The sequence below is a fragment of the Papilio machaon genome, chromosome 8 (assembly GCF_912999745.1).
Source record: "Papilio machaon chromosome 8, ilPapMach1.1, whole genome shotgun sequence".
In the NCBI taxonomy this organism is placed as follows: Eukaryota; Metazoa; Arthropoda; class Insecta; order Lepidoptera; family Papilionidae; genus Papilio; species Papilio machaon.
In genome coordinates, this window is record NC_059993.1 from 342,600 (window position 1) to 355,093 (window position 12,494).

The 12,494-nt window shown below is 33.8% G+C and overlaps 2 protein-coding genes across 3 annotated transcripts; both read right to left on the reverse strand.

Annotated features, from left to right (window-relative positions):
• Positions 1–327: 327 nt before the first annotated feature.
• LOC106714320 (flexible cuticle protein 12) lies at positions 328–1,343 on the reverse strand. Its single transcript, XM_014507336.2, has 3 exons — positions 1,243–1,343; positions 881–996; positions 328–618 (listed from the first exon to the last, which is right to left on the reverse strand). The coding sequence occupies exons 1-3, from the start codon at positions 1,249–1,251 to the stop codon at positions 435–437; spliced, it is 309 nt and encodes a 102-aa protein (XP_014362822.2). The 5' UTR covers positions 1,252–1,343; the 3' UTR covers positions 328–434.
• On the reverse strand, positions 328–11,694 carry LOC106714319 (flexible cuticle protein 12). Of its 2 annotated transcripts, XM_045678878.1 has the most exons (4): positions 11,593–11,694; positions 11,296–11,414; positions 11,012–11,186; positions 328–443 (listed from the first exon to the last, which is right to left on the reverse strand). In XM_045678878.1, exons 1-4 carry the CDS (start codon positions 11,599–11,601, stop codon positions 435–437), a joined length of 312 nt encoding a protein of 103 aa, XP_045534834.1. In that variant the 5' UTR covers positions 11,602–11,694; the 3' UTR covers positions 328–434. The 2 variants fall into 2 exon arrangements, with proteins under 2 accessions (XP_045534834.1, XP_014362821.2); XM_014507335.2 differs by lacking the exon at positions 328–443 and having other exon boundaries at positions 10,848–11,186.
• Positions 11,695–12,494: the final 800 nt, after the last annotated feature.

The following is a 12,494-nucleotide window of genomic DNA, read 5'->3' on the forward strand; positions in this document are numbered from 1 at the left end:
GATTTGAAACCGAATGTTCCATGTTTTAAATTCAATTCATCGTGCACATTATTTTTGAAATTTTACATTTTAATTATATAGGTATCTCTGTTCATGGCACTATGGTCGGATGTATGGACGAGTGGATGTTTATAAGGACATCCATTTTGTATTAAACACATATTTAAATTCCTTTGATAATCGTCAATTACCTCGCAGGTATAAAATTTAATACTGACTAATGAAATTCGTAGAGCAAACGAGGGTTCACTTCCATAGCACTTATCCGCTTTATCATAACTTATCCGCAAGTCGCGGATCACGTTTTAAATAACAATAAAACAAGGATTATTAATAACGAATAACTTATATTAAATCATCACTCTATATACAAGCGACTATGTTGGTGTTCAGTCGGCAGTGAAGCTGGTGTTAACTTGCGGGGGTCGTCAGGCTTAGGGAATGTGGGCGCCCTGGGGCTGGTAACCGAGCTCGTTGGCGATGTAGGTGATGGTGTAGATAACACCGTCGTCACCAGGGTAAGAGTACTGGCCGCGAACCTCGAGGGCCTCTCCTTCAGTGCCCAAGTTCTTCAGCTGACCCTCAGCGTACACCGACTTGCCGTCGTTCGTTTCGAAACTGTAAAATAATGTGGTAAAAGTTATCCGGCTAGGATTTGGTGGCCGCGATTTGCAACTTTTGTCAAGCAAAGGACTCCTTGCGGTAGTTTGAAGGGCTTTTCAGACGCGCATATCCTGATGCCTGCTTACAGTTATTATAACATCGTACTAGTTTTCTTAAGGGGCGATTCAATCTGCATACTTTAGATTTATGTGAGCATTCCACTCTTATCATCGTCAGGTTAAATTAAAAGAACAGTAAATAAAGAAAGTGTAAGTACCTGAAGGCGAAGGGTCCGGTACCGATGTTGTCAAACTTTTGGACCGTGGTCTCAGCAGTCTTGGGGTCGATGGGTCCGGCGGCCACTGCGCACACCAGCAGAGCAATTGCGATCACCTGCAAAGGACACAATTGTTGTCAGCGACAGAACACGCATCCCTTGAACCAAGGGGATTAGTATTATAAACAAATATTGATTACTTCAATGTAAGGATTAATATTTTATTTAGTAAAAACTTTGAAGGTAAAACTGGGTTCAACTGTTGCAGTAGTTGATACACATACGATGGGAAGAAAGATAAAAGTAACAAGTATTTAAATATTTATCGGGTCGCAAAGGTAATCTGCTTGTGATTAACTTACGGATTTCATTTTGGAGATGAGTGTTTTGTGTGTGTTGCAAGAGGATGAGGCTAGAGACTGTGACAAATACACAAATGGCACACACTTATATACCTACACGACGCCGCGCCGCCGCGCCAATACAACCCACTTTGCATATATTTGAATGCCGGCAGAAGCTACGCTGCCTGAACTTTACAACGTTCCACCCGTACATTTTTAATTTACAACATTTTAATTAATAAATCCAGATAACCTGGTTTATTCTCATTTATCTATTAAAGGAGCATTTAGTTACTCGTACATCGCTAAGATAGAATAATGACATACTGTGTAATATACAACTAATTACTTGTTCAGCTCTCTCACTACACGTTAACGACGACAAGACAGAACACGTAAGTAACACCTCTCTCACGTCAAAGCTTTGAAGTCTGATGTAATCAAGCTCTCCATGGCGCGGTTGTCTCGCGGAGGGCCGACGGAAGGATGCTCTACACTTTTTCTCGAACGTGAATCCAAATGATTAAATTCATTTTCCACTAAGGATCGTATAGCATCGTGACAGTTTGCAGTTATTCGTTTCTAAGTGGGAACCGAATTTAGTTCTTTCACTGTACACATTCTAGAGATAACTAAATGTAAACTTTGAACCAAAAAGGTATAGGTAAAGCTGTATATACCAAAATGTTTATACATTGTTTGTATAAAATTGGTAAATACCAAAGCGATAATATCATTTAAAAATATATGAATGTTAATGACTGGCATTTTGATTTTGTATTTAAGATTTTTTTAACTAAAAGAAATGACTTGATTAGTACTTTATATTAAAATATTCCTTCGTAAAATATAGATCAATAAATTAACTATCTCCTATCTTGTTGGCGGAGACATCAAGTTATGTAAATGTGTTTTATGTAAACTAGTATCCTTTGATTTAATTTATTAAATATATTTTGTACTAATTTTAAATTATTGTTTTTAACAAGTATTACATTAAACTTGACTAACTTGTTTTTATACAAATACAATATGTTTAACGAAATTTTAAAATGGAAACACCCAAGTTAAAAATGTAGATGTAAAGAGACAAACGAAAAAATAAACAGAAAATAAAGTTACACCCATAAAAAAGTGAGGAAGAAAAACTTATCTAACCGATCCGTAAAAAGTACTCAATAACTCAATCTTAAACGTTAAAGGTATAAATGCTAAATTGTTGACAGAAGACGAACAAGTAACTAATAAAAAAAAGTTGTAAAAAAAATAGCATGTAACAGCGGCAAGTAGTAGTTTCGCGTAGTAACTTCGCGAATCGCTGCGCAGAACAAAATGTAAGGGGTTTCGAGGCGTTGCGGGTAAGGGCACTGCGCAGCACGCCGATGACCTTGGGCCGTCAAGATATTAGAAAAGAACTACAGTAGGTACTTAAAAATGTCCATTTTTGTAATCAAGTTTTTTACCATTTAAATATTACAATATTCCTTAATCAGTAGCATTTTATGAGATAACTCTTAAACGGTTTTCTTCGTACCTTCTCATAAATTATTTGTGTGATACTCAGAAAGTTAGGTATCAAGTGAAGTTCGATCTATATTATACGAAAACTCTTTATTCGAAAATATGTTAACAATTCAATTATATTAGTCCTGAAAATAAAAAAGGACAATAAAAACAAAAGAATAAAGTGTACAAATATTTAATAAGTAGAGCGACATTCCATTCATCGACGTACTGGACTATTTACCACAATGGAACTCCTTTTTTCGGTCCTTTGTGGCATCTCCTTTGATTAACTTTGATCTAGGTGAGTGCGCCGACCGATAGCTCGGCTTCCCTGCTCCGGCTCCCTCCTCCGGCTCCCAGCATCCGCGCTAATGGATTGTTACGGTATAAGACTTCGCTTTGAAACTCACCTGAACGATACAGTCTTATCTTTGTTTTTAGACAATTCTTCGTAGACCTTCGATACCGCGTGTTTGCAGTCTTAGCTTTCTTGAAATTCAATTACATAAAAAGCTGTTCCTCCTGTACTTAATAGCAATTTAGATAAAAATAGTCTTAGAAAAAATCTTGCTTTATTAAAAAGGAGCGCATAGGTACAAATTATAGTTTTTATTTACTGAGTTGTTTGCACAATTCTGTATTACTAAATTAATAAAAAAGCTGTTAATAGATGTCATAAGCATGTACAGAAATTTATTTTCTCTTAACCTTCTCATCCGTTTGATATTGTATTAGAAAAATTTAGGTAGAAATGGTTGTAATTAAATAAAGCAAGGCTTCCTTTGCATGATTTCTTGTACACTGTAATCATATTTTTGAAATCTTTTTATATAAGAATTATACCAAGAAACTTAAATAACATGAAAACAGACTTTTGCATTAGAAATGAAATAAAACCGCAGCAATAACGTAAAAATTATACAAAATTCAAGTTTTTTTTTTAAATGTCATTGAATGTTCATCAATGGTCACAAGAATATAAAATATTGTGTCCTGATGAATTAAATGTTAATATAATCTGAAGATTCGTCATCACACGAAGAGATAAAAATAGTTTTGTTTAAAATCCAATCCTCCAAAAAAGTTTTCCTGATTTTTTTTAAATCATGATTACAATCCTATTTTCATATCTATTAATTACTGCCGCACATCCTTGCAGCGTATTCCGAACAGCCACAATTAATCCCTAACCTTCGGTGCCGCCGACGCGCATGTACAAATGGATGCAAGTATTATAACATAGCACCAGTTGATTCTTAGACCGGAGTTATTTATATATGTATACATATAATTAAAATTGAAGTGTCTGTGTGTAATATAAAAAAATAGATAACGAAAGGCCATTTTTTTTCTGTCATCTGTCTGTTTGTAGGTACCACCACAAGGCTGCATCTGTTCCGGGCAGTGATTTTGACGGTACGACGAAGTCGCGGACGACCGCTAGTTATTAAATAAGATCTGATCCTAAATATAAATCAAATAAAACAAGTGTCAACTTTTTTCGAATGGTTTTCCCGTCATTTCACTTTTATTCGATATACTTTTAATATATTTATGTAATAGATGAGGTTTCGTTGTAGAATGTGTCTGACCTTGACATTCGCTTTTCTCGTCGACATTCACGACGAGTTCGTTGGAATACATTACCAAACTGATTATAAACCGGCTTCCTGTGGCCGGTGAAGTCTGGTCAGTGATAACCACACGTTCGTGTCATGTAAACCATCATTAGAGCGGGGCGGGGAGGGGTTTATCCATACATATCAATTATTTAACAACGCGTTAAATACTGTTATTAATTTTCATGTAATTACCTAATAAGTCCATAAAGACAAAATTACTTATATTTCAAGATAACGCCACGGGTTGTGGCTAGTATTTTGTTTTCCTTATGACGAAACTCTAAAATTATCTCTATCTTATTTACCTTTGTTGCCTTTTTTATTTTCAAGTTTTATAGTCTTACAAGCTTTTGCCCACGACTTCGTCCGGGCGGAAGTAAAAAAAATAGTAAGTAGTCCATGTGTTCTTTTATACTATGTTCTACACATGTGCCATATTTCAGCGAGATCCATTGAGCCCTTCTGGAGAAACGTAATAACAAACATCCATCCATCCAAACTTTCGCATCTATAATAAAAAATTTATAATAAACTAGCTGTGCCCGCGACTTCGTCCGCGTGAAATACTATTTTGGGTAGCATTTTTTTGGGCTAATTATTTTATTTAACCAACGTGCTATGCTTTGATGTATGTAGAAGAACATAGAAAGAGGTGTGCCCGGACCGTGCCAAATGTAGGTCCTGGGTCTCTTCTTACCCCTCTGGGTTACGGGTCGTGAATTATGTTGTTGTTGTGGTTTTTAGTTAAACTTATAAAAAATGCCAAAAAATATAAAACTTACAAAATATTCACATAAACATCTTCCCATACAAACATTCATCCCCTATTCCGTTTTGTTACATTGCAACCTTGAGGGTAAAAGTTTTACAAATTTAAAATGTCATATTTATTTATATCAAATCAGCAGCCTAAAAAATAAGTTTAATGCTTCTAACTGTAAAAATGACGATACTTCCATACAAATTTCCACCCTCACTTTCAGCCTCTTATAACCCTTTTTCGCGTTAAAAAGTAGGCTTTGTCCTTCCTTAGGCTCTAGACTAAATATTGGTAAGGGTAACATCAAAACATATTAAACAAAACATTCACCAAAACCTTACATATTGCCTAACAAAATTTCATCCCCTATTGTTATTTAGCACTATTGGGGGCAACATTTTTACAAAAATTTAATTTCCTATTTATTTATATAGAATTAGTAACCTCAAAAATAAGTTTCAAGCTTCGAACTGTAAAAATGACGATACTTTCATACAAAATTCCACCCTAACTTTCAACCCCTTACAAACCCTTTTTCGCGTTGTAAAGTAGTCTTTATCCTTTCTCGGGCTCTAAACTAAATATTTGTAACGGTAACAGCAAAACATATTGAACAAAACATTCAACAAAATCTAAAATATTCCCAAATAAAATTTCAGCCCTAATTGTTATTTAGCACCCTTAAGAGTAAACTTTTTTCAAATATTGAATATTAATTTCTTTATATCAAATTAGCAGCCTCAAAAATAAGTTTCAAGCTTCTAACTGTAAAAAAAGACGATACTTCCATACAATTTTCCACCCCCTCTTTCAACCCCTTGCAACCCCCTTTTCGCGTTAAAATGTAGCCTACGTCTTTCCTCAGGCTCTAGACTAAATATTGGTAAGGGTTACAGCAAAGCATATTAAACAAAACATTCACCAAAATCGAATATATTGCAAAACAAAATTTCATCCCCTATTGTTATCTAGCACCCTTGGGGGTAAAATTTTTTCAATAATTTAATTTCGTATTTATCTTTATCAAATTAGCCTTGAAAATAAGTTTCAACCTTCTACCTGTAAAAATGACGATAATTCCATACAAACTTTCACCCCCACTTTCAACCCCTTATAACCCCTTTTTCGCGTTAAAATGTAGCCTATGTCCATCCTCAGGCTCTAGACTATCTGTGTACAAAATTTCATTTAAATCGGTTCAGTAGTTTTTGCGTGAAAGCAAGACAGACAGACAGACAGACAGACAGACAGAGTTACTTTCGCATTTATAATATTAGTAAGGATAAACCGTTTTTTATTTTTAACGATGCTATGAGAATAGATGCATAACGGGTTTGTGTGTAACCAGGCGGATGGCTAGCGGTGTGATATAATAATATAAATAAGAACCATTCTAAATAGTCACAATTATAGATTTCGTATTATTATAAACTAGCAGTTGCCCGCGACTTCGCCCGTGTGGAATTAATAAAAACATACTTAGTATATTAATTTCGTAAAATTAAAACTTTGTATTGTGCTATTAACAGTAACATGATAAAGTGTTGACTTACACGTAAGATGTTTGAGTAATTATAAGATCTCACATGCAGCAATTATTAGTTTAGGCAAAAAAGATAATTAATTAATTGCGGAATTAAACTGTTCCGTACTTGTTCACCACCGGTGGAGCCGCGCGGCCCTTTCAGACCTTACCTGCCGCCCCGCGCGTCCTCACACTTTACCCTTCAGTTGCGCTTCAGCACTCCGCGTGCCGACATACTTAACATCTTTGTAAAATATTTTGTACCAACTTTCATATTACAAGGCATTATCACGAAACCCGTCTTTCATCTCAACAAACAAAACAATATAAAACATTCTGAATATGTACATAAAACTTACATTTTAAGTTTAACTTCCTTTATTGCAATCTTATTGTAATTTTATTGTACTATAATGTTTTATTGGATAGAATTCTTTTTTTGAATTTCATGTTTACCTTGTTTCGAATTTTGCATTTTAAGACTTTAATAGTATTTTTTTTTCTCTTCATCGTTCGTTACATATGACATGGTACAGTTTATTTTGAATTATGCCACACATTTATAAATTCAACATTTGCAACATCATCATTCATTGATCAAACTTTTCTTTACGCTCGCGAGCGCACAGAGCTTTGAAAGCACGCCACGGGACTAAGTGTGTCAATGTAAACTAATTTGAATATAAGTTGTGTTTACACCGGTTGTTATAATTGTTTTTTTTTTAATATGTTGCCGTACGAATACCTATGTGACAATGTTTTGATGTTTATCATTTTTTATAAACATAAGTTTTGCTTTAATTTATTTATTTACCTTTATTATTAACTGCTACTATAGATATTGATCTCTACCGTCCAACCTAACTATAGGTACTTTGATGTCTATTCCATTATAATAAGAACAGGTAAAGAGTCTCACAGCTGAAATTATAAAAATACATATTATCTTTGATTTTTTTATTTAATGAATTTCTTGTTACGTACCCTGTATTACAATGAAAAGGAATAAATAAATTCTGTAGGCTAATAAGTTAGTTAACATTCTATTATAATATGTTAAGAATCAACAAAATGAATTTAATTTAACAGTGCGATTTGAGCCTTAGCAAGTAAGAGATTACTGCACTCTTACACAACAAGGTGAAGGACGGCCGCGACGGGTCACTCAAATAAGTGCTGTACATCGATCCTCTAATAAATTCACTCTCCTCTCTCTTCTTCGATCTTGTAACTGTTTGTTTAATTTGATAATATTAATTTTTAAATCTTTCGTGATTATTACTCGTATTAAGTTTTAAAGAAACTGGATTCTTACTACTGTTGAGCTTCAATTTTTTAATGCTCAATCGTTGCGAGAATCCCGTCAACGAATTATTCGAATTTATACATTATCTATATTCTAAAAGATTTATTATTTATACCCTTATTTTTTGTAAATAAAATCTAATTCCAACATTAATTGGAAGTATTTATTCTGTATTTTAGAAAATAAAAGCCTCTTCTTTGCCTACGGCTGTACTTTTCCGTCTTTATTGCTTTTTGCATTATTAAAAATTGATCGCATCCAATAGTTGATGAACTTCCAACTAATTAATTTACAACGATCAATAATCTCAAGGTCAATTGTAAATGTCAACAGAATTAGATGAGCGCATCTGAAACTGGTTCACAGTTATTAAAACAGTTGCCGTTATAATTTTTCTCCTTTGATCTTTACTCGAAACTTTATCAAGAACGTAATAATTATTATCTGTATGAATTTCAAGAAAGAAATCATTTTTTAAATTGATTTTAAGTATTTACTTATCTAATGTACTATTCCTTAAAGCTTGAAACTTGAAAGATGGAATTGAATTTTTACAAACACTATTTTTCCCCCTCTCCCGCATTATAAAGCTAGACTAAACTGCAACAGTATTTAAAATCAGGTGATGTTCACTTGTAAGTCACCTATTAATAAAATAAAAAACCTTGACACGGTCTATAGTTACATCTGACAAATGTGAGATGACTAGTGACGAAATATTAGGCTGGATTTAAATCAAAGCTTCACCTAATGCTGTTTGGTAATCGCATTAAGCATCTATTAAGTGTTCCCGTACCATTGACAATATTTGTATAGTCGGATTCAGTAAAAATTAGGAATTATATATAACACATTTCATTGTATGAATTTGTCTGTTTTTTGTCTATGGATTTATTCTGGTTAGTTTTATTGTTTAAATTTATTAAACGTTTGTATGTCTGTTTGTAACAAGTATTTAATAAAAGCCTTACAATATTAAAATTGTTTAATATGATTTATTATTTCTACTTTTACTCTCATTTCGTCTATAGAATGATGTAAAGATGGATGGCTGCCAACATTATGAAATTCGATATCTTAAACATATCAGTGTCACCCGTTTATTTATTATACTAGCTGTCACCCGCGACTACGTCCACGTGGAATGATAAAAACTTAATTGGTAGTCTATGTGTTCTTCCTGACTATGTTCTAGTATATCTATGCCAAATTTAATTGAGATCCGTTGAGCCGTTATGGAGATACCTTCCATCTATCCATCTAAACATTCGCATTTATAATATTAATAGAATTAAGACTATCAAAGACAACAAGATATACTTGTTATTTTTTAGTTCAACAACGATGTGAGATCACTTTTCTTGATGAACAGTTTATTGAACCATATTGTATTTTAACGTGTGAATCAAGTTCTTCAAACAAATATCCTATTTGAAAACAAAACACGACACAGCGACGTGATGTGACAAGAATGAACATTTACATGAGATACTCACAAGAATTAATTGTTTACGAGCAAATAAGCCATTGAAATGTTATAAAAAAAAAGTTTTTAAAGGTTTTCTATAGCAGAATCCTCGAGATACAGGCTGTGCCTAATGTGTGGATACTGATGACTAGTCTTACGACTTCTTGTTTATACAAAACCATTGTATCCATGTACAACGATTTAAAGTTTAGTTGTATAAATAAACATGATTATTATTTTTTACATTGAACAAAGAGAACGTTAAGTATGAGTGTGGAGTTACACCGGTAGAGGTAGGCCTAGGAAAAGATGGATGGATTGCGTGAAAGATGACATGATCAAGAAGGGGTTGATAATGGAGATGACGGCAGACAGATTCATTTGGAGGACGGAAACCTGGTACACCGACTCTACGTAGGTGGGACAAGGTCAAGGAGGTGACGATTATTTTTTAAATTGAAATAAATTATTTTTCGTTCGCGCGGAATTTAAAAAAATCTTTATCAGTAGCCTATATGTTCTACCAGATTATGTTTTACATCTGTGCTAAATTTCATCAAGATCCGTTGAGCCGTTCCGGAGATACCTTAATACAAACATCTATCCACACATCCATGTAAACTTTTGCATTTATATTTTTTATCAAATGTAATACCCGAAAAATAGTTTTATTGTCATTTACAATATACTTGTCATTCAACAGCAAATGACTTGCATAGAATTTTAAGAAAACTCGTAGCAAAATCTGAGCGTTATGTCGGTATTTATTTCTAAACATAACTTTACACAATAAGTTATCACTAGAATAATCTAAGTGTGGATAAGTATTAAAACTAGCCATTAAAGTTATCAGAGATACTGTGGTAAATAATTAAATTATGTATCGTTATAAAAATACCGAATATTGTAAAAATATCAATAAAAGTTGGATGGCACCGATGTAATAGACCAAAGTTTTCCTTTGAAATTAATTCACATTTAGGATTCCAAGGATAATTGCCATCTTCTTTATAATGGATGATTATTGGATGCCGGGCGACTTGTAAATAACTTTAGAGGTTAATGTGTCTTCAAATTATCATATTTAAATGTTCTTTTGTACAGGTTTACATCCAACTTTGAATAATTTGGTAAACATTTTAAATTAGAATCTTTATGGTCAAATAGCCTTCGTCGGCTTCCAGATCACGTTGGAATCGTACAAATAGATAAAATCCATGTTAAGTTTTGGATAAATTTTAATAATGGATTGAATCGTGTTTTAGTATTTTTATGAAGTAACCTTTAAGTGGAATTGGGAAATCACAGATTCCTATTTTTTTCAACAGCCTTGTGCGATTAGCATTTCTTCAAGGTACTTCAATCTGAATATGTTATTCGTTTACAACATTTTAAACGGCAGCGATTGATACTTAAACAAAATGAAATACATCGTATAAATTATTGTAACTTCTTTATTAACATTATTTGTATCGTGTTTGTATCACAGAATCGTTCTAATACGATTTCTCTAAAGTACTACAGGAAAGGAGTGGGGAAGTTGAGTATTTTTGGACTAGATATTTAGTTATACGAGAGCTGTTTATTGTGATTGGGGAATGTGGGCGCCCTGGGGCTGGAAGCCGAGCTCGTTGGCGATGTAGGTGATGGTGTAGATGACGCCATCGTCACCAGGGTAAGAGTACTGGCCGCGAACCTCAAGTGCTTCGTTTTCAGTGCCCACGTTCTTTAGCTGACCTTGCTCCTTTTGGACGATACCGTTCGATGTTTCGGATCTGGTAAAATAATTTAAGTAATGTGAGTTTTTAGCCCTTATAGTTTGCCATTAGTTTAACCATCAATTTTAGTTGTCCATTGAAATGTGGTTAATAAGGGGTAACTCACTCGTAGGCGTAGGGACCGGTGCCGATGTTGTCGATGTTTTGGACGACGATCTGGGCCTGACCGTCGATGGTGGTGGGTGCGGCCATGGCGGCGGCAACGAACAGAGCGGCGACAATGAACTGCAAGCACACAACAAATTATACGTTAAAATTAGTGAAAAAACTGTGAAAAGTAACAGGTAATTTTTAGTCTCCAATAGATTCCATAATTATTAAGAGTAACATTTATATTTCCACTGTTGAAATTAATTCCGCATCGAGTAGTGCGCAATCTATCGCGAGGTCCACGGTAACGTACCAGTTTCATTTTGTTGAGTTTAGTTGTTTTGTTTGTGGATGATGAGAAGGCAGCTGAGCGACTGACGATATGTTGGTGCTGCGATGAGTATTTATACGCGCGGGGCGCGGCACGACCTGTGCCATTTGAACCTACGCGTTCAGCATGCCAGAGAACGCGTGCTTTACGTCCCTTAATTTTTATATTAAGAATACTAAGATTTAGTTTTGTAGATATAAAAATTTTACAGTATCACTAGATTACCATTACTATAGTTACAAATAAGAAAGTAGTAATTATATAGTATTTATGTCTTAAAAAAATTGTGTTCATGGTTCTATCGATAATTTTAAAGATTTTTAACTTGTGATAAAGAAGTTAATCTTAAGGACGTTAAGTTAAGGATGGGTGGATGTTTGTTAGAAGGTATCTGCAGAACTGCTCAACGAATCTCGATGAAATTTTGCCTAGATGTAGAACATACTCTTTATGAACACATAGCCTACTAATTATTTTTTTTAATGCCATGTGGACGGAGGACAGCTAGTTTTATTATACAATAAAAATAAGACGAATGGTTTTCTGTATTTAGAATATTTTTATTCTTTCCCCACTAAAAGAATGTTTGAAGAGAGCACACAGAAAACATATATGCTATGGGCTTTCTTTACAAGTGTATATCTAATATTATATAGGTAAATGCGTAAGTTTAGATATATGAATGTTCATTATTACTGTCCACAATGGTTGAACAGATTTCGCTGAAATTTGTCACAAACGTAGAATCTGAAAGAACACATAGACTACTAATTGAATGTTTTTTGAACGGAGCCACGGGCGATAGTTAGTATAAATATTAAACTAACAAAGAATTACGACGTGCTACGATTTGATACGAAATATTAATATTTATGCGTATTAAT

Coding starts and splice junctions, on each gene's coding strand:
- LOC106714320 (XM_014507336.2), bottom strand. Junction 619..880: donor ACCGGACCCTTCGCCTTCAG/GTACTTACACTT, acceptor ATTATTTTACAG/TTTCGAAACGAACGACGGCA.
- LOC106714319 (XM_014507335.2), bottom strand. Junction 11,187..11,295: donor ACCGGTCCCTACGCCTACGA/GTGAGTTACCCC, acceptor TTATTTTACCAG/ATCCGAAACATCGAACGGTA.